Source organism: Anomaloglossus baeobatrachus, chromosome 6, assembly GCF_048569485.1.
Source record: "Anomaloglossus baeobatrachus isolate aAnoBae1 chromosome 6, aAnoBae1.hap1, whole genome shotgun sequence".
NCBI lineage: Eukaryota > Metazoa > Chordata > Amphibia > Anura > Aromobatidae > Anomaloglossus > Anomaloglossus baeobatrachus.
In genome coordinates, this window is record NC_134358.1 from 547,238,385 (window position 1) to 547,265,723 (window position 27,339).

Sequence of the window (27,339 nt, forward strand, 5' to 3'; positions counted from 1 at the left end):
AAATGGCCGCCGGAGCGAAGAGAGGGGGCGGGACTTACTCTGGGAGCGGGATCTGGAGGGCCATAGAGACTTGCAGGGGAGGAGACATGTACTCAGTGAGGAGTGTCCCTCCCCTGTGCAGAACGGCCGCTGGGCGGAGCCGCGCTGTCTCTCTGCATGAATGACATGCGAGGGCAGTGAAACCGAAACCAGGCCTCCGGCGAAGCCGGGGCCTAAATTTGAGCGGTGCGGCCGGCGCGCAGGCACCATCGGCGCGGTTCTCAGGCGACAGCCAGAGAACCCGCCGGAAATGTCATAAAACACACTCAGCACACTCTCCCACAACAATAAAGTACAGGGACCCCCAATATATAAACGTCTCAGGTACTTAGCTTGCTGAGACGTAGGGTTCCAAGTCCCTGGGGATGAGTGCTCCGGTCCAGCAGGATCCTGAAGGGCTGCGGATGGAGACCGGTCTCCTGCCAAGAATGGAGAACCGTGCTGGCTCCCACTTCAAGCCAGAGCCCAGGAGGGATGGTGAAGGAGCACGGCATGTAAGGCTCCAGCCTTGGAATCAACCTTAACAGCACCGCCGACACAGTGGGGTGAGAAGGGACATGCCGGGGGTCCAGACTTGGACCCGCTTTTCTTCAAACTCTTTCCAAAAATCAAAAATCAGATGAGAATGCATGTGTGGATGTATGCCTCCTGAACACAAAGCGATAAACTGGCTAGATCTGGTTCTCCAGGGGGAGTATAAGCTCAGGGAGGAGCTACACTTTTGAGTGTAGTACTTTGTGTGTCCTCCGGAGGCAGAAGCTATACACCCATTGTCTGGGTCTCCCATAGGAACGATAAAGAAAATTGCCTTATAAAACAAAAAAAAAGTGAATTTTGTTACTTACCGTAAATTCTTTTTCTTATAGTTCCGTATTGGGAGATCCAGACCATGGGTGTTTAGCTTCTGCCTCCGGAGGACACACAAAGTACTACACTTAAAAGTGTAGCTCCTCCCTCTGAGCTTATACACCCCCTGGTAGCCAGTCCTAGCCAGTTTAGTGCAAAAGCTGAAGGAGAATAGCCACCCACAAGTAGAACCGAGTAAGAACCGGAACAACCGGAGACTCTGTCCACGACAACAGCCGGTGATAACACACGGAACAAGAAAATTGCCAACAGGCAACAGGGAGGGAGCTGGGTCTCCCAATACGGAACTATAAGAAAAAGAATTTACGGTAAGTAACAAAATTCTCTTTTTCTTTATCGTTCCTTTGGGAGACCCAGACCATGGGACGTTCCAAAGCTGTCCCTGGGTGGGAATAAACAGAAAAAACTAAGAAGTAGGCGGAGCCTAACTTCACAAGTGGGCGACAGCCGCCTGAAGGATGCGTCTGCCCAAGCTCGCATCTGCCGAAGCATGAGCATGCACTTGGTAGTGCTTCGAAAAGGTATGCAGGCTAGTCCAAGTGGCAGCCTGACAGACTTGGTTTTTTTTTAATCCAATCAATTTTTTATTGTAGAAAGTTACATTACAAAAAGGAGAAATTCAGGTATCATTGGCAATAATACACAAAGAAAACAACGCTGTAACATGTGGTAGTATCACCTTTGATTATAATTCACATTTCCTGTCACACCACCACCAATCATGTCTGATGCAAGTTGCAACTTTTTTTAGGTTAATCAATACCCAATACGTACAGAGTCAACCTACCAATTTACTCTTTAATCCTCAAAACGAGGGATCCAAACAACCAGACTGACAGACTTGTTGAGCCGTAGCCTGGTGCCTAAAAGTCCAAGAGGCACCGACAGCTCTGGTCGAGTGTGCTTTGATCCCCGGCGGGGGAGGCACCTGAGTACTCTGGTAGGTGTCCGAAATGGTCGATCTAATCCAACGGGCCAAGGTCGGCTTAGAAGCAGAGAGACCCTTGCACCGCCCTGTGGTTAGCACAAAAAGAGAGGTGCACCGCCTAAGCGCAGCGGTGCGAGACACATAGATCCGGAGAGCACGCACCAGATCTAGAGTATGCAGCGCTTTCTCAAAGCGCTGAACAGGGGCCGGACAGAAGGAAGGCAAGGAAATATCCTGGTTAAGGTGGAAGGGAGAGACCACCTTAGGAAGAAAGTCCGGGGTCGGACGGAGAACTACCTTGTCTTGGTGAAAAACCAAAAAAGGTGACTCCGAGGAGAGCGCAGCCAAATAAGAGACTCTCCTGAGAGAAGTTATGGCAACTAGAAAGGCCACCTTTTGAGAAAGACGATACAAAGAAACCTCCCTAAGGGGCTCGAAAGGGGGTTTCTCCAATACCGTGAGGACCAAGTTAAGGTCCCAGGGATCCAAGGGCCGCCGATAAGGCGGAGTGATGTGAGACGCACCTTGCATGAAGGTGCGGACCTGAGCCAGCCGGGCGAGACGCCGCTGGAACAGCACTGATAGAGCTGAGACTTGTCCCTTGAGAGAGTTGAGGGACAGTCCTAGCTGCAGACCGGACTGTAAAAAAGACAGAAGCGTCGGCAACGAGAATGGCCAAGGAGAATGGCCGGAAGAGCGACACCAGGACAGGAAAATTTTCCAAGTCCTGTGATAGATCTTAGCAGAGGAAGACTTACGGGCCCGAGTCATAGTGGAGATGACTTCAGGAGGAATACCAGAAGCCGTCAAAATCCAGGACTCAAGAGCCACGCCGTCAATTTGAGTGCCGCAGAATTCGGGCGGAAAAACGGACCTTGCGAGAGCAGGTCTGGACGGTCCGGAAGATGCCACGGCATGTCCACGGACAGTTGGAGCAGGTCCGGATACCAAGCTCGCCTGGGTCAGTCCGGTGAGGATGACTCGACAGCCCACCATTCTGATCTTGCGCAGGACTCTGGGCAAGAGCGCTAGAGGGGGAAACACGTAGGACAGACGAAACTGGGACCAGTCTTGAACCAGAGCGTCCGCGGCGAAGGCCTGAGGATCGTGGGAACGAGCCACGTAAACCGGAACCTTGTTGTTGTGACGGGATGCCATTAGGTCCACGTCCGGAGTGCCCCACTTGCGGCAGATTGACTGAAACACTGCCGGGTGCAGGGACCACTCGCCACCATCCACGGATTGACGGTTGAGATAATCTGCCTCCCAGTTTTCTACGCCAGGGATGTGGACTGCGGATATGGTGGACTTGGAGTCCTCCGCCCAATGAAGAATGCGTTGGATCTCCAACATTGCCAGGCGGCTGCGTGTCCCGCCTTGGTGATTGATGTAGGCAACCGCTGTCGCGTTGTCTGACTGGACTCGAATGTGCCTGCCCGCCAACAGGTGGTGAAAGGCTAGGAGAGCTAGAAGCACAGCTCTGGTTTCCAGCACATTGATTGAAAGGGCTGACTTGGACGGAGTCCAAGTGCCCTGTGCTCTGTGGTGGAGATGTACCGCTCCCCAGCCGGATAGGCTGGCATCCGTGGTGAGAATCACCCAGGACGGAGTCAGGAAGGAGCGCCCTTGGGACAGGGAGAGGGGTCGAAGCCACCACTGAAGAGAGCTCCTGGTCCGTGGCGACAGAGCCACTAACCTCTGTAAGGAGGAAGGCCGCTTGTCCCAACAGCGGAGAATGTCCAGCTGCAGAGGACGCAGATGGAACTGGGCAAAGGGAACCGCCTCCATGGAGGCCACCATTTGACCCAGTACCTGCATCAGACGCCTGAGGGTATAACGGCGGGGCCTCAGGAGAGAGCGCACTGCCAACCGGAGTGACAGCTGTTTGTCTAAGGGCAACTTCACAAGTGCCAGCAAAGTCTCGAACTGCATCCCTAGGTACGTGAGACTCTGGGTCGGAGTCAGAGTGGATTTGGGAAGATTGACAATCCACCCGAATTGGGCTAGGGTGGCGAGAGTGAGCGAAACACTCCGCTGACAGTCTGCGCTGGATGTACCCTTGACCAGAAGGTCGTCCAGATAAGGAAGCACTGCTAACCCCTGGAGGTGCAGGACCGCAATCACTGCCGCCATGACCTTGGTGAATACCCGAGGGGCCGTGGCTAACCCGAAGGGGAGAGCCACGAATTGGAAATGATCCTCTCCTATCGCAAAACGTAACCAACGCTGATGTGACACTGCGATTGGCACATGTAGATAGGCATCTCTGATGTCGATGGACGCCAGGAACTCCCCTTGGGTCATAGAGGCAATGACTGATCGCAGAGACTCCATGCGAAAATGCCGCACCCGGACATGCTTGTTGGGAAGCTTGTGATCCAGGATGGGCCGGAAGGTACCGTCCTTTTTTGGAACTAGAAAGAGATTTGAGTAAAAACCTCTGAACCGTTCCTGAGCGGGAACTGGGACAATCACTCCGTTTGCCTGCAAGGACGCCACGGCCTGCGAGAAGGCGGCGGCCTTGGAGCAGGGGGGAGTTGAGAGAAAAAATCTGTTTGGATGGCTGGAAGAGAATTCTATCCTGTAGCCGTGAGATATGATGTCTCTCACCCACTGATCGGAGACTTGCTTTAACCAAGCGTCGCCAAAGTGGGAGAGCCTGCCACCGACTAAGGACGTGGCTGGAGCGGGCCGAGAGTCATGAGGAAGCTGCCTTAGTGGCAGAACCTCCTGCGGTCTTCTGCGGACGCGCTTTTGGGCGCCAGTTGGATTTCTGATCCTTGGCTGAGTTAGCGGACGAGGCGGAAGGCTTAGAGGATGACCAGTTGGAGGAACGAAAGGAACGAAACCTCGATTAATTCCTACCCTGGGCGGGTTTCCTGGTCTTGGTTTGTGGCATGGGAAGTACTCTTCCCGCCAGTAGTTTCTTTAATGATTTCATCCAGCTGTTCACCAAACAGCCGTGAACCAGCAAAAGGGAGCCCAGCAAGAAACTTCTTGGAAGAAGCATCTGCCTTCCACTCTCGAAGCCACAAAATCCTGCGGATAACAAGAGAATTAGCTGAAGCCACCGCAGTGCGGTGAGCAGCCTCTAGCATGGCAGACATGGCATAGGATGAAAAAGCTGAAGCCTGAGCAGTTAAGGTAACCATCTCAGGCATAGATTCCTTGGTGAGGGAATGCATCTCCTCTAGAGAAGCAGAGATGGCTTTGAGAGCCCACACTGCTGCAAAAGTCGGGGAAAACGCGGCCCCCGCAGCTTCATACACAGATTTGGCCAGAAGGTCAATCTGACGGTCAGTGGAATCCTTAAGTGAGGTGCCGTCAGCCACCGACACAACGGTCCGGGCTGATAGCCTAGACACCGGAGGGTCTACCTTTGGGGAGTGAGACCACTCCTTGACCACCTCAGGTGGAAATGGAAACCGGTCATCAGAACCACACTTTGGAAAGCGTTTGTCAGGGCAGGCCCTGGGTTTGGTCACAGCGGTCTGAAAACTGGAGTGGTTAAAGAACACACTCTTCACTCTCTTAGGCGAGGTAAACTGATGTTTTTTTGCCAAAGAGAGTTGCTCCTCTGACACTGGCGGATTGAGATCCAGCACAGAATTAATAGAAGCAATCAAATCACTAAGATCTGAGTCAGCCTCAGAGAAATCGATGGGATACATAGCCTCCGAGCCACCCGTGAGGGCATCCTCCTCATCTTGAGAGTCAGCTCTTGAGACAGAGCCGTGGGATGGGGAGGGGGAGGAAACCCTGCGCCTTCTCTTAGAAGGACGGGGTCTGGGATCAGATGATGAATCCTCCGTGAGCTCCGATGGACGGAGGTCAGAGGATAGGAGTCCTCTGTCAAGAGTATTAGAGGCACCCTGTGAGGGGCTGATGCATATTCATCAAAGTCCTGGACAAAAGTCCCATGGACTCAGCAAATGACTGGGATATGGACCTAGAAAAGGACTCTACCCAGGCCGGGGGTTCAATCACAGGAGCAGGAGCAGCCTGAGAGGCCACTGAGAGGCCACTGTGGGGTGAGACTCCAGGCTGTGGCACCGCCAAGTTAGAGCAGACATCACAATGTGGATAGGTGCTCGGCTCAGGCAGCAGGAGCTTACATGCAGTGCATGCAGCATAAAGCTTTGGAGCTTTGCTCCTTGTGTGAGACATGCTGCTGGAGTGGGGGCTTTGCAGAGAATGAACCCCAAGGAGAATATACAGAGGTCCACAACCGGAGACCGGCTGTGGCTTACCAGACCGCTGAGCACGGTGTTGTGTGCCCTCCAGATCCCGAAGCCCGGTCCCCGAGTCGCAGCACCTCAGCAGAGATGCAGAGTGCAGGATGTCCCAGAGCAGAGTGAACTCTGCCTGAGAAGAGGGCGTTCCTATAAAAGAGCGGGAACTGGAGGGCTATAGAGACCTGCAGGGAAGGAGGGACGCCCCAGCAGTGGGGAGTGTCCCTCCCCTGTGTAGAACGGCCGCCGAGAGGAGCCGAACCTGTCCCTCTGCATGAGTGACATGCGAGGGCAGGAAAATGAAACTAGGCCTCCGGCGAAGCCGGGGCCTAAATTTAAGCGGCGAGGCCGACAAGCAGGCACCATCGACGTGGTTCTCAGGCAAAAGCTAGAGAACCCGCCGGAAAAGTTAAAACAATCACATACAGCATACTCTCCCCTTACAATAAAGAACCGGGACCCCCAACATAAACGTCTCAGGTACTTAGCTGCTGAGACGCAGGGCCATGTCCCTGGGGATGAGTTCTCCGGTCCAACAGAATCCTCAAGGGGCTGTGGATGGAGACCGGACTCCTGCCAGGCATGGAGACCGTGCTGGCTCCCACTTCAAGCCAGAGCCCAGGAGGGATGGTGAAGAAGCGCGGCATGTAAGGCTGCAGCCTTGTAAATCAACCTTAACAACACCGCCGACACAGTGGGGTGAGAAGGGACATGCCGGGAGTCCAGACATGGACCCGCTTTTCTTCAAACTCTTTCCAAAAGTCAAACAAATCAGATGAGAATGCATGTGTGGATGTATGCCTCCTGACACAAAGCAGTAAACTGGCTACGACTGGCTCACCAGGGGGTGTATAAGCTCAGAGGGAGGAGCTACACTTTTAAGTGTAGTACTTTGTGTGTCCTCCGGAGGCAGAAGCTAAACACCCATGGTCTGGGTCTCCCAAAGGAACGATAAAGAAAAAATAAAAAATTAGACAAAACTTTAATCTGTCAAGATCTAAAATAATTTAACCCGCACGGCAAATGCTGTTCAGCAAAAAAAAAAACAAACAAACAGCGACACTAACCAATTTTATTATTTTTTTTTTTAAATATAAATTTCTTAGTTGTTTTCAGGGCTTAAATAATATTAACAACAACAACAACAATAATAATTATCTAATATATAAAGCTGAGTGTATATATGTATGCATGTGTGTGTATGTCCGCTAAAGGAATTTGCACTGTCGCATTTACAATCACGAAATTTTGCACAGACACTCCATGTGACTCAGGCAACGTCATAGACTATATTTGACAAGAAAATGTAAACCCGTGCTTTACAGTAACTCTCCAAAACACTGGTTTCCATTAAAGTCAATGCAGATAAGAGCTACAGCTTATTAATAGTAGCTGTGAGTGGTTGCTATAGGAAGAAAATAAATTGTTAGTATAAGAAGCTTATGTGTGAGGTAATAAGATGTCAGTGGAGAGAAAGATAGAGACAGACAGACAGAGAGAGAGACAGACATAAGCACAGACAGAGAAAGAGGCAAACAGGGAAAGAGACAGAGAAAGAGGCAAACAGGGAAAGAGACAGAGAAAGAGGAAAACAGGGAAAGAGACAGACAGAGAGAGAGAGAGACACACACAGTCAAAGAGACAGACAGAGGGGCAAAGAGACAGAGTGGGAAAAGAGACAGAGCGGGAAAAGAGACAGAGCGGGAAAAGAGACAGAGCGGGAAAAGAGACAGAGCGGGAAAAGAGACAGAGCGGGAAAAGAGACAGAGCGGGGACAGAGACAGACCTGGAATGAGACAGACAGAAACAGAGATACAGACAGAGAGACTGATACAGAGACAGACAGAGAGATAGACACAAACAGACAGACCGGGGAAAGAGACAGACACACAGCCAGAGCCACACACACACACAGACACACACAGAGACAAACACACAGCCAGAGATAGACAGACAGACACAGACAGACTGGGAGAGAGACAAAGAGACAGTTACTCTCCCGGGCAACGCCGGGTACTACAGCTAGTAATAATAATAAACAATGATGCAATCACAAATTCTTTGGTATTATTATCTTCATTTATTTTGCTTGCAATGAAAAAACACAAAAGAGAATGAAACAAAAATCAAATCATTGATCATTTCACACAAAACTCCAAAAATGGGCCAGACAAAAGTATTGGCACCCTTAGCCTTATACTTGGTTGCACAACCTTTAGCCAAAATAACTGCGAACAACCGCTTCCGGTAACCATCAATGAGTTTCTTACAATGCTCTGCTGGGATTTTAGACCATTCTTCTTTGGCAAACTGCTCCAGGTCCCTGAGATGTGAAGGGGGCATTCTCCAAACTGCCATTTTGAGATCTCTCCACAGGTGTTCTATGGGATTCAGGTCTGGACTCATTGCTGGCCACTTTAGTAGTCTCCAGTGCTTTCTATCAAACCATTTTCTAGTGCTTTTTGTAGTGTGTTTTGGGTCATTGTCCTGCTGGAAGACCCATGACCTCCGAGGGAGACCCAGCTTTCTCACACTGGGCCCAACATTATGCTGCAAAATTTGTTGGTAGTCTTCAGACTCCATAATGCCATGCACACGGTCAAGCAGTCCAGTGCCAGAGGCAGCAAAGCAACCCCAAAACATCAGGGAACCTCCGCCATGTTTGACTGTAGGGACCGTGTTCTTTTCTTTGAATGCCTCTTTTTTTTTTCCTGTAAGCTCTATGTTGATGGCTTTTCCCAAAAAGCTCTACTTTTGTCTCACCTGACCAGAGAACATTCTTCCAAAACGTTTTAGGCTTTCTCAGGTATGTTTTGGCAAACTCCAGCCTGGCTTTTTTATGTCTCGGTGTAAGAAGTGGGGTCTTCCTGGGTATCCTACCATACAGTCCCTTTTTATTCAGACGTCGACGGATAGTACGGGTTGACACTGTTGTACCCTCGGACTGCAGGGCAGCTTGAACTTGTTTGGATGTTAGTCGAGGTTCTTTATCCACCATCCGCACAATCTTGCGTTGAAATCTCTCGTCAATTTTTCTTTTCCTTCCACATCTAGGGAGGTTACCCACAATGCCATGGGCTTTACACTTCTTGATGACACTGCGCACCGTAGACACAGGAACTTTCAGGTCTTTGGAGATGGACTTGTAGCCTTGAGATTGCTCATAGTTCCTCACAATTTGTATTCTCAAGTCCTCAGACAGTTCTTTGGTCTTCTTTCTTTTCTCCATGCTCAATGTGGTGCACACAAGGACACAGGACAGAGGTTGAGTCAACTTTAATCCATGTCACCTGCTGCAAGTGTGATTTATGATTGCCAGCACCTGTTAGGTGCCACAGGTAAGTTACAGGTGCTGTTAATTACACACATTAGAGAAGCATCACAGGATTTTTCAAACAGTGCCAATACTTTTGTCCACCACCTTTTTTATGTTTGGTGTGGAATTATATCCAATTTGGTTTTATGACAATTTTGTTTTTTGTTTTTTTCATTGAAGATAAATTAAATGAAGATAATAATACCAAAGAATTTGTGATTGCAATCATTTTCAGGAAGAAACTGAGTATTCTCTAACAGAATTGCAGGGGTGCCAATACTTTTGGCCAGCACTGTAACTGTAGACAAAAACAAACAAAACCCACAATGGATGTTGGTGGAAAAATAAAAAAAATTAGCTCTTTTGGAAAATTGAGAGAAAAACCCCCTAAAAGGATAAAAATGAAAACGGGGGTTAAGGTGCAGAAATCCACCTTTACAACTAGTCCTATTCTCAGCTGAGTGTTTGTTCCAGTGTATCAGCAGAGGAACTCCTGTGCGGCCTGGTGGATCCCCTGTATGGACGATCGTGAGGACTATGTCAGGACAGAATTTCTGCCTCGTCACAGTAAAATCTATAGATTTACACAAGATATCAGTGCATCTTACTTGTCCTCCATGACGCAGCTCATGCTCCTCTGCCACTTGTCTCTCTTTGGGATCTGGATTTTGGAGTAGTCTGGAGCACCGAGCCCGAAGTAAGGGTTAATCACCACTTTATCGACCTGCCGAGATGGGGAATAAAAAGACCAGACATATAACATGCAGCTCTCCCTCTGTAATAAATATTTAGAACAATTAAAGGGAATCTGTCATGTGATTTTGTAGTACATTACTAATATCTTTAAATAGGTCTTAAGGAGACCTTTCAGGATCTAAGTTTTATTGCTCTACCTTATCCTGTTATCTTGCTGTAAGCTCCTTAGAATTCAGTGTCTCCTGCAAACTAGTCAAGTGAATGCTCCCACCTCGCAGTGCATTCACTATCACTGCTGACAGGTGGGGGATGTTTGGGGGGAGTATGGGTGGGGGGGAGAGTATGGGTGGGGGGGTGGGGAGTATGGGGGGTGTGGAGTATGGGTGGGGACAATAGTACAAATTCAGCTCAGATTTGACTATGTCACTGAATTCTACTGAGCCTCCAACAAGATAACCAGATAAGGTACAGCAATAAAAAAAAAAATCTAGCATAAAAGGTCTCAAGCCATATTTAAAGATAACATTAGTATTGTACTGAAAAATCACCTGACAGATTCCTTTTTAATCAAGAGCATCTGACAACAACAAATAAAAAGTATTGTGTACACAGTCCCTATGCAGACCAGTGTGTCTCTATGGTTACAGACTATAAACAAGTCCTGTGTGGTCTGGTTCTGCAGTCCTGTGTTCCTCCTTTTCACCTGCCTCTTTCCAGATCTGTGTAATCTGTTTATAGCCAGTAACTATAGCAACACATAGTTCTGCATAGGACCAGAATACACAAAACGCTATTTTTTTTTTTTTCTCTGAGCAAATGATCTGTTAAGCTAAAAAAATAAATAAAAATAAGAATCTCCATGTTTAGGGCTAGGTTGAATCTCACTATGAGGAACAGCACAATGTGGAACCCGGGCGCACATACCCTGTTAGTATACTGCAGATCTGATCCAAACAAAGGGTTGTAAATGCACATGTCGGCTTTTTCCAGAGCCATCATTTTGCTCTTGATTTCCAAGGCGGTGTATCCCATGTGAAGAGATTCTTCAGATTTCCCGGACTCTGTGGAATATGCTGGATTTGTCACATTGGTCTTTATCCGGTCTAGAGGAGACGGACGGAACAGCGCAGAAATGGCGTGAGACTTTGTGTGCTGTTCATCCAGCCACCTGCAGTAAGGAAAAGAATGAAAACTGGGTCAGATCATTCTGTTTCATGATTATTTCCAACAAAAATGTTAAAACTGCAACAATTTCTACACCTTGTATTATATTCCAGAGCTGCACTCACTATTCTGCGGGTACAATCACTGTATACATTTATTCCATTACTGATCCTGAGTTTCCTCCTGTATTATACTCCAGAGCTGCACTCACTATTCTGCTGGTGCAGTCACTATGTACACATATTACATTACTTATCCTGTACTGATCCTGTGTTACATCCTTTATTATACTCCAGAGCTGCACTCACTATTCTGCTGATGCAGTCACTGTGTACATACATTACTGATCCTGTACTGATCCTGTGTTACATCCTTTATTACACTCCAGAGCTGCACTCACTATTCTGCTGGTGCAGTCACTGTGTACATATATTACATTACTGATCCTGTACTGATCCTGTGTTACATCCTTTATTATACTCCAGAGCTCCACTCACTATTCTGCTGGTGCAGTCACTGTGTACATATATTACATTACTGATCCTGTACTGATCCTGTGTTACATCCTTTATTATACTCCAGAGCTGCACTCACTATTCTGCTGGTGCAGTCACTGTGTACATACATTACATTACATATCCTGTACTGATCTTGAGTTACATCCTGTATTATACTCCAGAGCTGCACTCTCTATTCTGCTGGTGCAGTCACTGTGTACATATATTACATTACTCATCCTGTACTGATCTGATCTGAGTTACATCCTGTATTATACTCCAGAGCTGCACTCTCTATTCTGCTGGTGCAGTCACTGTGTACATATATTACATTACTCATCCTGTACTGATCTGATCTGAGTTACATACTGTCAATACTCCAGAGTTGCAATCACTATTCTGATGGTGCAATCAATGTGTACATTTATTACATTACTGATCCTGAGTTACCTCCTGTATTATAATCCAGAGCTGCACTCACTATTCTGCTGGTGCAGTCACTGTGTACATATACTACATTACTGATCCTGAATTACATCCTGTAAATACTCCAGAGCTGCACTCACTATTCTTGCTGGTGCATTCACTGTGTACATACATTACGTTACTGATCCTGAGTTACCTCCTGTATTTTACTCCAGAGCTGCACTCACTATTCTGCTGGTGCAGTCACTGTGTACATACATTACATATCCTGTACTGATCCTGAGTTTCATCCTGTATTATACTCCAGAGCTGCACTCACTATTCTGCTCACACAATAGCTGCCTCCTGTACACACACGATATATATATTTCTATCCTTACTTATCCAGAGCCAGGAGCATGCGGGCAGTGATTGCGGAGAAGTGACTGCTGGTCTCGCTGCAGACCCTCATGATGTCCTGCAGGCAGTAAAACACGGGGCTCCCAGGGTTGTAATTGGTCTTGGAATTATCTGCAAAAAAATCCCAAAATATTAAAAATTGTGACAAAGATTGTGTATATTCACAGAGGCAAACAAGACGTCGTTCTCTTATGTCACGTGGTTACAAATCATTCCTTAATTTTTGTAGAGATGATGTCCACGTTTGCCACCATCTTAGTTCCTTGCTGCAATACACCCGTTTTCTGTACGCAGCTGCTATACATATCAGTCTGCATGCGAGCTGCAGACACAAAATGGTTTGCAAAGTGGCTTCATTTTTCATTTTAGTGTAATGAGAGCCATTAATGCTAACCACTGAGCCGATATTGGAAATTAAAATTTGCTATGGGTGTCGAAATATAAATTCAAAATACAGTATACTGAAGGAAGGACGTTACATATAGAAATAGTGGTACGGCTGTATAGGCGCTTGTCTTCCGAGAAGAACGTTACCTTTTTTGTAGAGATCCGATGTACCAGTCATGAGAAATCTAGTGAAGAAATATGCAAGTGCACGGGGGCGTGTCTCTGCAGCCCAAGTGCACTGACACGCCCCAATGCACCAATTTGCATTTGGCTTCTACACTAGATTTCTCATGATCTGCACATCGGATCTTTACAATAAAGGTATCAATTTTATCAGGGAACAAGCGTCTATCTAGCCACTACTTCTAAATGTAAAAAGACAGGTTCCCTTTAAGAATATCTCCAGGGTGTTCACCTTTGACAGAAGCTGGGACCAGGAAGAGAGTGGCTTCTTTACCGGCCTTTTCACCATCAAAAGTAAACTTGTTCATTATCACAACTCTTTTGCCTGTAGGGTATAAGAAAAACAAAACCAAGCATAAATACTATTTTTGTTGTTCTTTACAGGCAGGGAATGCTTTAAAAAAAAAATAATTGCCTGTTGAATACCTCCTTAAGTCTACTTCCTTGCATCTATTTAAGCTACTGCTTTAACCGGTATACTGTCCTCCAAAAAGTTGTAATATAATTTATTAAAGAAAAATGCCCCTTTCCCCTCTTAGCCTTATTTCTTCTGTTCTTATTAAATATTATCAAATACTGCTCAAATCTGTCTACAGTTCTGTCTTCAGTGAGGGATCAAGTTACAGCTGCTGCCTGCAGAAGTCTATGGAGCATGAAATCTGTTTGTAGCAAAATCCACATGGAAAAATCTAAGCAATCAATGTAATGTTCTGGCAAATATCGGGTCTCTTCCTCACCACCATCATGGATTTTATCCTCACCTTTAACACCTTGATTGGATGGAGAGATTTGCTTTGTGGTTTCCAGCACATAGTCCAGTATCTCCTGGGATTTGTCTTTCTCTCCTGGGAGATTGGTTTCTAGCAAAACTTTTCTTCGTTTCTTCTTTTGACCTTCTATAGGCACCTCAATCATTAAGATCTAACGTAAGGGTAAAAAAGGAAAATAAAATCAGTGAGGAGGCGTAAACTGAAGATAAGTCAAGGAAGAAAGTGGCCGACAGTGGAGGGGAATACCGGAGAGCGGAACCGGTGGCCAGCACTGCCATGCGGAAAGAGGAGCAGGTGGTCAACACTGCTATATGGGGAGAGAAGCCAGTCGCCAACACTGCCATGCGAATGAGAAATCGGTAGCCAACGCTGCCATGCGGAAAGAGGAGCCGATGGCCAACGCTGCCATGCGGAAAGAGGAGCCGATGGCCAACGCTGCCATGCGGAAAGAGGAGCCGATGGCCAACGCTGCCATGCTGAAAGAGGAGCCGATAGCCAACGCTGCCATGCGGAAAGAGGAGCCGATGGCCAACGCTGCCATGTGGAAAGAGGAGCCGATGGCCAACGCTGCCATGCGGAAAGAGGAGCCGATGGCCAACGCTGCCATGCGGAAAGAGGAGCCGATGGCCAACGCTGCCATGCGGAAAGAGGAGCCGATGGCCAACGCTGCCCTGCGGAAAGAGGAGCCGATGGCCAACGCTGCCATGCGGAAAGAGGAGCCGATGGCGAACGCTGCCATGCGGAGAGGAACGATTGGCTGACGCTGCTAGGGGGAATGGTGGCGGACACCACAATACAAAGATGGCATGGTTGGCTTGCCCTGTCACGGAAAGATGGCAGCATTGGCTGCAGATGTGACTGACGCCGTCATGGAGTGAGTTGCCTGGCATGGTCATGGAATTAAATGTACAAGCACATGAATGGGTTTTCTTACCTCATACAGTTTTGCTCTATATTCCCGTGAATTAAGGCTTCCAGCATTTTTTGGGCGGATCACGGCTACATGTGCCTCTTCGGTGTCGGTCGGGCTGCCCATAGTGATAATGTCCTGGTTGGTCAATGAGTAAAAGTAGAAATGAAGGGCACGGCTGGCCTGTAGAAATAAAGGAGACAGGATGTATCATCGTGCATGGTTACTCATCTTTACATGTGGATGTACGTGAAGCCAGACTGTCAGGGTGAGATCCAAGATGAGGGTGAGCCCCCATTTGCCTTGAACCTTATGTTTATGGGGGAATCATTGGTGATACCAAACTGTGCGCGGATCATTGTTGATACCAAACTGTGCGCGGATCATTGTTGAAACCAAACTGTGCGCGGATCATTGTTGATACCAAACTGTGCGCGGATCATTGTTGATACCAAACTGTGCGCGGATCATTGTTGAAACCAAACTGTGCGTGGATCATTGTTGATACCAAACTGTGCGCGGATCATTGTTGATACCAATCTGTGCGTGGATCATTGTTGATACCAAACTATGTGAGGATCATTGGGGATACCAAACTGTGCGCGGATCATTGTTGATACCAAACTGTGCGCGGATCATTGTTGATACCAAACTGTGCGCGGATCATTGTTGATACCAAACTGTGCGCGGATCATTGTTGATACCAAACTGTGCGCGGATCATTGTTGATACCAAACTGTGCGCGGATCATTGTTGATACCAAACTGTGCGCGGATCATTGGTGATACCAAACTGTGCGCGGATCATTGGGGATACCAAACTGTGTGTGGATCATTGGGGATACCAAACTGTGTGGATCATTGGGGATACCAAACTGTGTGGATCATTGGGGATACCAAACTGTGCGTGGATCATTGGGGATACCAAACTGTGCGCGGATCATTGTTGATACCAAACTGTGCGCGGATCATTGGGGATACCAAACTGTGCGCGGATCATTGTTGATACCAAACTGTGCGCGGATCATTGGGGATACCAAACTGTGCGCGGATCATTGTTGATACCAAACTGTGCGCGGATCATTGGGGATACCAAACTGTGCGCGGATCATTGTTGATACCAAACTGTGCGCGGATCATTGGTGATACCAAACTGTGCGCGGATCATTGGGGATACCAAACTGTGTGTGGATCATGGGGGATACCAAACTGTGTGGATCATTGGGGATACCAAACTGTGTGGATCATTGGGGATACCAAACTGTGCGCGGATCATTGGGGATACCAAACTGTGTGTGGATCATTGGGGATACCAAACTGTGTGGATCATTGGGGATACCAAACTGTGTGGATCATTGGGGATACCAAACTGTGCGTGGATCATTGGGGATACCAAACTGTGCGCGGATCATTGTTGATACCAAACTGTGCGCGGATCATTGGGGATACTAAACTGTGCGCGGATCATTGTTGATACCAAACTGTGCGCGGATCATTGGGGATACCAAACTGTGCGCGGATCATTGTTGATACCAAACTGTGCGCGGATCATTGGGGATACCAAACTGTGCGCGGATCATTGTTGATACCAAACTGTGCGCGGATCATTGGGGATACCAAACTGTGCGCGGATCATTGTTGATACCAAACTGTGCGCGGATCATTGGTGATACCAAACTGTGCGCGGATCATTGGGGATACCAAACTGTGTGTGGATCATTGGGGATACCAAACTGTGTGGATCATTGGGGATACCAAACTGTGTGGATCATTGGGGATACCAAACAGTGTGGATCATTGGGGATACCAAACTGTGTGGATCATTGGGGATACCAAACTGTGCGCGGATCATTGGGGATACCAAACTGTGTGGATCATTGGGGATACCAAACTGTGTGTGGATCATTGGGGATACCAAACTGTGTGGATCATTGGGGATACCAAACTGTGTGGATCATTGGGGATACCAAACTGTGTGGATCATTGGGGATACCAAACTGTGTGGATCATTGGGGATACCAAACTGTGCGCGGATCATTGGGGATACCAAACTGTGTGTGGATCATTGGGGATACCAAACTGTGTGGATCATTGGGGATACCAAACTGTGCGTGGATCATTGGGGATACCAAACTGTGCGCGGATCATTGTTGATACCAAACTGTGCGCGGATCATTGGGGATACCAAACTGTGCGCGGATCATTGTTGATACCAAACTGTGCGCGGATCATTGGGGATACCAAACTGTGCGCGGATCATTGGGGTTTCCAAACTGTGTGCGGATCATTGGCAATAACTAGCTATGTGTGGATCATCAGCGATACCAAACTATGTTTGGATTATTGGCGGTACCAAACTGTGCATGGATCTGCTAACATAAAGCTGATGCAGAGGCAGGGAAGTTGTACAGTGTCACAATCCGCAGTGATACGCACCACAGCCCAGATACTTATAGGACGCCAATATTTGGAGATAATTTGGTCAAATGGAGCTGCAGGAGCTCCCTCTCTAGAGAGTACCAGGAATTACCCCTAAAGTTTTTGTAGCCCTAAGCAATGTGGTATCTGGTCTAAAAAAACATTATGCACCTTGGATCTAAACATATCCTGTTCATGACTAATCAAGGCCACTAGAGGGCAGACCAGACTAATACGAGCACTAATACTATGATAAGACATTCTTAAAGGGTTTGTCCACTTTGGAAACATTTTTTTCTTTAAATTGACTAAAAAAAATGAAATTGATCCTTTGATGCTCCTGTTTTCCTGCAGATTTAATGATCACCAGTATTTCCAGAGATATAAACTAAATATGAAAGGAACAAAGTCTCAGTGCGCAATATTCTTTATTAATTGCAATTCTGCCCCCTCTGGAGATTTAGCAGAGGCGATCACTACACCTATAATTGGAGGATATGCTCTACATGATTTTGGCGCTGCCGATACAACTTTTAACCAAAGCATTGAAGCTTCTAGGGATTGTCTACCCCTGAGGACTATTTTTTGCTTCTTTAATTAAATGCATGTATTTGAAATTAAAAATGATTTATTTTTATTTGTGTTTCATTAAAGATTTTGCACCGTTTGGCTTTTGGAGGCTCTTTGTTTCCCTGCCCATTCACCTCTGATGTGGTCTGTGGTCATAAATCAGCTGAGAAAAAGAAAGATAAAGAGTTACAAGCTCTCCCGTTGAACGAGCTCACTGATGGGTTCTCAGAAAACTCATTCTGCAGCCACCAATAGACGAAGGCTATAGAAATAAAACGATGCACAATTTTTATTGCAACCTGATTCGAAAAATTATTTTTAGACAAAAATAAACGCATATAAATAAGAAGAAAGAAATTGGGACAACTTCAGACACATTGGAGGTCATATTAATTTTGCCCATAGCAATTAATGGGTGAATTGAAATGAGTGGGCCCGACTGGGGAAGGTTCATCTGTTCCTGCCGACATGGGACACTGGAAAAAGGGGCCACCGTGGACAGCAGCACAACCCTTCAGTGACCACCATAAAAAAGGCACATTGGTGGTTGCTAAAGGGTTAAATGTTGTGTTAAAGGGGCAGATTTGGTGGTAGAGGATGAATTTACAGAAGGTAAAGTGAGGGTAATCTACAAGAATGGCGTCCCTTTAAGGAAATGAAGGGCGTCCACAGGATAATGCGGCCGTGCGCTGGGGACAGGTTTACCTCTGGGAGAGCGACGCTGCTGATGATTTCATATAACCATGGCTATGTGCATCTCCTGCCTCTGAATAAATGATGGGCCGGGGATCGATGCCGGCCTCTAAGCCGCTATTAATAACAGGCAGAAAATAAAATGTAAAAATAAGGGGAAAAAAATCGATGAAGAGGAACAAAACCAAACACGAGAAGAAAATGTCAGCGAGCGCGGAGACCGAAGAACGACGCTGACGGGAGCAGATTGATGATTATTACATGGACCCGCATTCTCCACCAAATAAAAAGGGTTGAGCCAATAATATTAATTAATTACAAGGTCAATTTTTTTTTTAACCCTTTTTCTTTTTTGGGTGGGTAAGGAGGGGAGGGAAGGGGATGCACATGAGGTGAGGCCTAGTCAAGCCTTAGTAAAGTTGTCCCACAAAGTGATAGCTTATCCCAGCTTTTTTGCCCTGGTCAGTGGCACAACTAGTATACAGCATGGTTCTCTAGTGTTTTTAGCCAAGTGGGTGTGGTTGTCAAATTTCCCCTGTGGGCACCTTCTTGAGGGTCACTCCCAGTAGGCTTAATAGCTTTTTAAATAGCACCAGATTGAGGGTATTAAGAAAGGGTTCTCGAAGTAGAGCGGGCGGGAAAGAGAGCGGGCGGGAAAGGGCGCGAGAGGGGGAAAGGGCGCGGGAGGGGAAAGGGCGCGGGAGGGGAAAGAGAGAAACTGAGAACAAGAGCGGGAGAGAGCGATAGAGAGCGAGAGAAAGAAAGTGAGAAAGAGACAGAGAGAGAGAAAGGGTTTGAAAGAAAGAGAGGAAAAAAAAAAAAGAGTTAGAAAGAGAGAAATAGAAAAAGAGAGAAAAAGAGATGGTAACTGAGCATGCACAGTTTCTCGGCAGCGCATTAAGGCAGCAGTAAAGGAGCTGCTGATGCTCAGTCGCAGCAGAGGTCGATGAGCGGATTATGTGCAGTTTTCGGCCGTGTTCACATCACGTTTTATCCACTCGTCAGTGGCTCCGTTGGAGATTATGTCTGGAGCCTTGAATAGTGGATTTGGACGTGTGCACTGACCGGGCCACTGAATGTAATCATTCAGACAGTCGCTTTGTGGGACATAATTTTCAGCCATCTGAAATAGGAGAATGTGGCCAGGACGAGGTCAGGACACGTCTTCAGTCTCAGTGTACAGACATGGAGGCTTCCGTTCACTGACATCAAGCAGTGTTCATGAAAATGGAGACAAACTGAAGAAAAAAAGTCCTATAAAGTCGCAGAACTTTTTACAAATAAAAAAAAACTACCTTTAAGGCTATGTGCGCACTAGAAAATGGACTTTTAAGAAAAATCCGCACCCTCTGGCAGAATACTGCACCAGCGGCAAAAACCCGCGGTAATAACACACCCGTGGTTTTTCCACGGGTTGGTACCTGTGTTATTTATGCCTTCAATGCAATAAAGCATGTTGGAAAAAAAAATGTGTTGTCATTTCCTTCTTCTTAGAGGGATAGAGAGAGGGATAGAGAGAGAGAGGGATAGAGAGAGAGGGATAGAGAGAGGGATAGAGAGAGAGAGGGATAGAGAGAGAGAGAGGGAGAGAGAGAGAGAGGGAGAGAGAGAGGGATAGAGAGAGAGAGAGGGATAGAGAGAGAGAGGGATAGAGAGAGAGGGATAGAGAGAGGGATAGATATTACAGCTTTTATTTCTGATGTATGCGTTTCCCCCCCAACAGTATGTGTGATACAGCAGTGACCCTGCAGGACCTTGGATCTGAGTTCTTGCAGGGTCACTGCCGGTCGGTGACGTCAGTCTATTACCGCTTGTGAGGCCCTGAAGTTCTCGCGAGCGGTAATGTGTGGACATCACCGACAGTGAGAAAAGTCCTGGAGTTACACCTGTAGCCTGGTTCACGGATCGAGGCTGCATTGTGTCGAGGTCTCAGACATCGATGGATCAGTGTGCAAGCGTCGTGGGATCTCGTGTGGATTACGTCGGACCTGGAGGGGTGTTTGGGGGGGGGGGTTAATAAAGTGGTGAAAGAGGGGGATTTTTTGTGTTTTATTTCAAATAAAGGATTTTTCGGTGTGTGTGTTTATTTACGGTCACTACAGTTTAGTAATGTTGTGTCATAGATGCTGCCATTACTAATCTTGGACTTAGTGGCAGCTATGGGCTACCATTAACTTCTTATTACCCCGATTGCCACCGCATCACGGCAATCGGGAAGAGCCGGTAACACGCCGGGACTATCGCATAAATGATGCCACATTCTCGGGGCAGCTGCGGGCTGATATTCTTGGCTGCGGGAGGGAGGGGGACATTAACCATGGCCCTCACCCTCCCCAGCCTGAGAATACTGGGCCGCTGCTGTCTCTTTACCTTGGCTGGACGATAAAAATACGGCGGAGCCCACATTTTTTTTTTCGTTTTTTTATTTTTAATATATAAGTTTCTGTTTTCTATGCGTCTGTGCATTCTGTATGTATGTGCCTGTGTCTGAGTGTGATTTGTGTGTATTTACTCTCTGCTCATCTTCCTCTTCTAATGACATCACTTCCCTGCAAAATGCAGGGCAGTAATGATCACTATGTCCCGAAAAATGTGAAATACCGCGGGAATAACGCAGGGAAACGCACAAAATTTGCTACCTGCGTTATTTCATGATTACATTACAGTCAATGGGGTAAAATACCGCAGCTATCTGAAGAAAAGAAGTGACATACTCATTCTTTTTGCTGCAGAAATTCTGCAGCAAAACCTGCACAGCATTTTTTTTTCCCATAGGTTTTGCTGGAGAAGGACTGCAGCAAGGTTATGAACATTTTCTGCAGCAATTCATGCAGCAAATCCGCGGCAAAAACCGCAGCGTGCGCACAGGGCCTAATAAACGCATCGTCCACAACAAGATAAAATGATGAATTGGATGGAGACAAGCAACCTGCAGGAACCTCCCTGTCTGGCTGACCCCAGCGATGCCGCCGTCCTCTTACCCAGTCTCCCTGTGGCCGTCACATGCTGCGGCTGCTCCTGCGCTGCCGGCTGTCCATGGAGATGACCGACGGGGCCGAGCTGCAACAAGAAGGTTACAATGAACACATGTATATTTCCTGTTACAGGAAAACAACTCCTCCGCTCCTTCAAGAGCAGCGCTCCCTCCCAAGACGTCCCCGATAACGCAGAGTATCACAGCCCCCACCTACATGTAATGTGCTTATACACAGACACTACAACTCCCAGCAGGGTCTGACACATGCAGACAGTGACTAAGTGACAACTGCAATGTGATAAGACCGATGACACTGATGAAAGCAGCACAGAGTACTTCAGAAGTGTAGTAAAGACAGCAATCCAAATGAGAATGAATGTAACAGAAACTGGGGACACTGCCTGGTTTGAGTAATGTAATGTATGTACACTGACTGCACCAGCAGAATAGTGAGTGCTGCTCTGGAGTATGATACAGAATGTACAGTTAGGTCCAGAAATATTTGGACAGTGACACAAGTTTTGTTATTTTAGCTGTTTACAAAAACATGTTCAGAAATACAATTATATATATAATATGGGCTGAAAGTGCACACTCCCAGCTGCAAAATGAGAGTTTTCACATCCAAATCGGAGAAAGGGTTTAGGAATCATAGCTCTGTAATGCATAGCCTCCTCTTTTTAAAGGGACCAAAAGTAATTGGACAAGGGACTCTAAGGGCTGCAATTAACTCTGAAGGCGTCTCCCTCGTTAACCTGTAATCAATGAAGTAGTTAAAAGGTCTGGGGTTGATTACAGGTGTGTGGTTTTGCATTTGGAAGCTGTTGCTGTGACCAGACAACATGCGGTCTAAGGAACTCTCAATTGAGGTGAAGCAGAACATCCTGAGGCTGAAAAAAAAGAAAAAATCCATCAGAGAGATAGCAGACATGCTTGGAGTAGCAAAATCAACAGTCGGGTACATTCTGAGAAAAAAGGAATTGACTGGTGAGCTTGGGAACTCAAAAAGGCCTGGGCGTCCACGGATGACAACAGTGGTGGATGATCGCCGCATACTTTCTTTGGTGAAGAAGAACCCGTTCACAACATCAACTGAAGTCCAGAACACTCTCAGTGAAGTAGGTGTATCTGTCTCTAAGTCAACAGTAAAGAGAAGACTCCATGAAAGTAAATACAAAGGGTTCACATCTAGATGCAAACCATTCATCAATTCCAAAAATAGACAGGCCAGAGTTACATTTGCTGAAAAACACCTCATGAAGCCAGCTCAGTTCTGGAAAAGTATTCTATGGACAGATGAGACAAAGATCAACCTGTACCAGAATGATGGGAAGAAAAAAGTTTGGAGAAGAAAGGGAACGGCACATGATCCAAGGCACACCACATCCTCTGTAAAACATGGTGGAGGCAACGTGATGGCATGGGCATGCATGGCTTTCAATGGCACTGGGTCACTTGTGTTTATTGATGACATAACAGCAGACAAGAGTAGCCGGATGAATTCTGAAGTGTACCGGGATATACTTTCAGCCCAGATTCAGCCAAATGCCGCAAAGTTGATCGGACGGCGCTTCATAGTACAGATGGACAATGACCCCAAGCATACAGCCAAAGCTACCCAGGAGTTCAAGAGTGCAAAAAAGTGGAACATTCTGCAATGGCCAAGTCAATCACCAGATCTTAACCCAATTGAGCATGCATTTCACTTGCTCAAATCCAGACTTAAGACGGAAAGACCCACAAACAAGCAAGACCTGAAGGCTGCGGCTGTAAATGCCTGGCAAAGCATTAAGAAGGAGGAAACCCAGCGTTTGGTGATGTCCATGGGTTCCAGACTTAAGGCAGTGATTGCCTCCAAAGGATTCGCAACAAAATATTGAAAATAAAAATATTTTGTTTGGGTTTGGTTTATTTGTCCAATTACTTTTGACCTCCTAAAATGTGGAGTGTTTGTAAAGAAATGTGACAATTCCTACAATTTCTATCAGATATTTTTGTTCAAACCTTCAAATTAAACGTTACAATCTGCACTTGAATTCTGTTGTAGAGGTTTCATTTCAAATCCAATGTGGTGCCATGCAGAGCCCAACTCGCGAAAATTGTGTCACTGTCCAAATATTTCTGGACCTAACTGTAACTTATGATCAGTGCAGGATAAGTAATGTAATGTACAGTTGAAACCAGAAGTTTGCCTCCACTTTCTATACAGACACATCTGCAGGTTATCCCTCCTCTCTCTATAAAGACACATCTGCAGGTTTTCCCTCCTCTCTCTATGAAGACACATCTGCAGGTTTTCCCTCCTCTCTCTATGAAGACACATCTGCAGGTTTTTCCCTCCTCTCTCTATAAAGACACATCTGCAGGTTTTTCCCTCTTCTCTCTATAAAGACACATCTGCAGGTTTTCCCTCCGCTCTCTATAAAGGCACATCTGCAGGTTTTTCCCTCCTTTCTCTATAAATACACATCTGCAGGTTATCCCTCCTCTCTCTATAAAGACAAATCTGCAGGTTTTCCCTCCTCTCTCTATAAAGGCACATCTGCAGGTTTTTCCCTCCTCTCTCTATAAATACACACCTGCAGGTTATACCTCCTCTCTCTATAAAGACACATCTGCAGGCTTTTCCCTCTGCTCTCTATAGAGACACATCTGCAGGTCTTTCCCTCCGCTCTCTATAAAGACACATCTGCAGGTTTTTCCCTCCGCTCTCTATAAAGACACATCTGCAGATTTTTCTCACTATCTGATATGAAATTAGCATAAACCTTTCCCGTTTTAGGTCAATTAGGAACCAAAATTATTTAGATTTGCCAAATGCCACAATAATGAGAGAGAGAATGTTTTAAGACATTTTTATTACTTTCTGCAAAATCATACGTTTACATACATTAAGTACTGTGCCTTTATACAATATGGGACAGCCCATATGATGATGTCATATCTTTGGCAGCTTCTAATAGGTTTATTGGCAACATCTGAGTTAATTAGAGACACACCTGTGGATGTATTTTATTGCACACCTGAAACACACGGCTTCTTTGTGCAGCGTCATGGGAAAGTCAAAAGAAATCAGCCAAGATCTCAGGAAGAGAATTGTGGACTTGCACAAGTCTGGTTCATCCTTGGTTCCAATTTCCTGAAGGTGCCTTGTTCATCTGTACAAACAATTATACGCAAGTAGAAACAAGATGTGGGCGGCACGGTGGCTCAGTGGTTAGCACTGCAGTCTTGTGGTGGCTCAGTGGTTAGCACTGCAGTCTTGTGGTGGCTCAGTGGTTAGCACTGCAGTCTTGTGGTGGCTCAGTGGTTAGCACTGCAGTCTTGTGGTGGCTCAGTGGTTAGCACTGCAGTCTTGTGGTGGCTCAGTGGTTAGCACTGCAGTCTTGTGGTGGCTCAGTGGTTAGCACTGCACTCTTGTGGTGGCTCAGTGGTTAGCACTGCAGTCTTGCAGTGCTGGGGTCCTGGGGTTCAAATCCCACCAAGGACAACATCAGCAAGGAGTTTGTATGTTCTCCCTGTGTTTGCGTGGGTTTCCTCCGGGTACTCCGGTTTCCTCCCACATTTCAAAGACATACAGATAGGGACCTTAGATTGTGAGCCCCAATGGGGACAGTGTTGCTGATGTGTGTAAAGCGCTATGGAATTAATGAATTAATTACGCTATATAAATGAAGAAATATTATTATTATGTTGTCCAGCCATCATACCGCTCAGGAAGGAGACGGGTTCTGTGTACCACAGATGAATGTGCTTTGGTCAGACATGTACATATCAACCCAAGAACAAAAGCAAAAACCCTTGTGAAGATGCTGGCGGAAGCTGGTAAGATTGTGTCATTATCCATAGTGAAATTAGTTAGGTATCAACATGGGCTGAAAGGCCACTCTGCCAGGAAGAAGCCATTACTTCAAAAGAAACATAAAAAAGCCAGATTAATGTTTGCAAATGCACAGAGGAACAAGGACCTTAATTTTTGGAGACATGTCCTGTGGTCTGACGAAACTAAAATGGAACTGTTTGGCCATAACGACCATTGTTACATTTGGAGGAAAAAGGGAGAAGCTTTGAAGCCTAAGAACATCTTCCCAACTGTGAAACACGGGGGCGGCAGCATCATGTTGTGGGGTTGTTTTGCTGCAGGAGGGACTGGTGCACTTCATAAAATAGATGGCATCATGAGGAAAGAAGATTATGTGGCAATACTAAAGAACATCTCAAGACATCAGCCAGGAACTTACAGCTTGGGCAGAAATGGGTCTTCCAAATAGACAGTGACCTGAAGCTACTGCCAAACTGGTTACAAACTGGCTTAAGGATAACAAAAAGTCAGTGTTTTGGAGTGGCCATCACAAAACCCTGATCTCAATCCTATTAAAACTTTATGGGCAAAGCTGAAAAGGCCGGAGCGAGCAATGACCTACAAACATGGCTCAGCTACACCAATTCTGTCAGGAGGAATGGGCCCAAATTCCACCAACTATTGTGAGAAGGTTCTGGAACGATCCAAAATGTTTCACCCAAGTCACACAGTGTAAGGGCAATGGCACCAAATACTAATGACATGGAGGGAACCTTTGACTTTGCAGAAAGTAATAAAAATGCCTGAAAACATTCTCTCTCTCATTATTCTGGCATTTGGCAAATAAAAATAATTTTCGTTCCTAAATGTGCAGATGTGTCTTTACAGAGAGCGGAGGGAAAATCCTGCAGATGTGTATTTATAGAGAGAGGAAGGAAAAACCTGCAGATGTGTCTTTATAGAGAGCGGAGGGAAAAACCTGCAGATGTGTCTTTACAGAGAGCGGAGGGAAAATCCTGCAGATGTGTCTTTACAGAGAGCGGAGGGAAAAACCTGTAGATGTGTCTTTATAGTGAGCGGAGGGAAACTGAACTGCTGGTTTCAACCATATGAGGGAGTTGGTGGTTTGGCTTACTGAATCTACAGCCCTGGACAAAACTGCACAAAAAAAAAAAAATGAATGAAGAGACCGGACTGTGGTGAAATTTCCCTCTGAGGCTTTCACTCCTCTCCCTTATGACTTTACAGTAATTTATTTAGTGCAGGAGACGGGCAGAGTCACAAGGTTTCTGTGTGACAAGAGATTCCTATTCTAGGGTCGTGTTTCCATAAGTAGATTAGAAAGGGCCGAAATTAGAATAGGAAACACCTCACACTGTACGAAGACGAGAGCGCGAATGTGGGGGTATTACTGTACACTCACTGCATCTAGCTTTATTCCATTACTGATCCTGCGTTACCTCCTGTATTATCCTCCAGAGCTGCACTCACTATTCTGCTGGTGCAGTCACTGTGTACATACATTACTGATCCTGCGTTACCTCCTGTATTATACTCCAGAGCTGCACTCACTATTCTACTGGTGCAGTCACTGTGTACATACATTACTGATCCTGCGTTACCTCCTGTATTATACTCCAGAGCTGCACTCACTATTCTGCTGGTGCAGTCACTGTGTACATACATTACTGATCCTGAGTTACCTCCTGTATTATACTCCAGAGCTGCACTCACTATTCTGCTGGTACAGTCACTGTGTACATACATTACTGATCCTGAGTTACCTCCTGTATTATACTCCAGAGCTGCACTCACTATTCTGCTGGTGCAGTCACTGTGTACATACATTACTGATCCTGCGTTACCTCCTGTATTATACTCCAGAGCTGCACTCACTATTCTACTGGTGCAGTCACTGTGTACATACATTACTGATCCTGCGTTACCTCCTGTATTATACTCCAGAGCTGCACTCACTATTCTGCTGGTGCAGTCACTGTGTACATACATTACTGATCCTGAGTTACCTCCTGTATTATACTCCAGAGCTGCACTCACTATTCTGC

At 46.4% G+C, this 27,339-nt stretch overlaps 1 protein-coding gene across 3 annotated transcripts in view; it reads right to left on the bottom strand.

The window, feature by feature from the left end:
• KRIT1 (KRIT1 ankyrin repeat containing) overlaps positions 1 to 27,339 on the bottom strand; it is a 68,132-nt gene that overhangs the window by 39,380 nt on the left and 1,413 nt on the right. For all 3 annotated transcript variants that reach the window (XM_075315638.1, XM_075315636.1, XM_075315637.1), the window contains exons 2-8: positions 21,476 to 21,554; positions 14,839 to 14,997; positions 13,896 to 14,055; positions 13,367 to 13,459; positions 12,546 to 12,675; positions 11,003 to 11,246; positions 9,991 to 10,106 (exon numbers count right to left, since the gene is read on the bottom strand). In XM_075315638.1, the coding sequence (XP_075171753.1) occupies positions 9,991 to 10,106; positions 11,003 to 11,246; positions 12,546 to 12,675; positions 13,367 to 13,459; positions 13,896 to 14,055; positions 14,839 to 14,940 (845 nt within the window). In that variant the 5' untranslated portion in view covers positions 14,941 to 14,997; positions 21,476 to 21,554. The remainder of the gene's footprint in view (positions 1 to 9,990; positions 10,107 to 11,002; positions 11,247 to 12,545; positions 12,676 to 13,366; positions 13,460 to 13,895; positions 14,056 to 14,838; positions 14,998 to 21,475; positions 21,555 to 27,339) is intronic.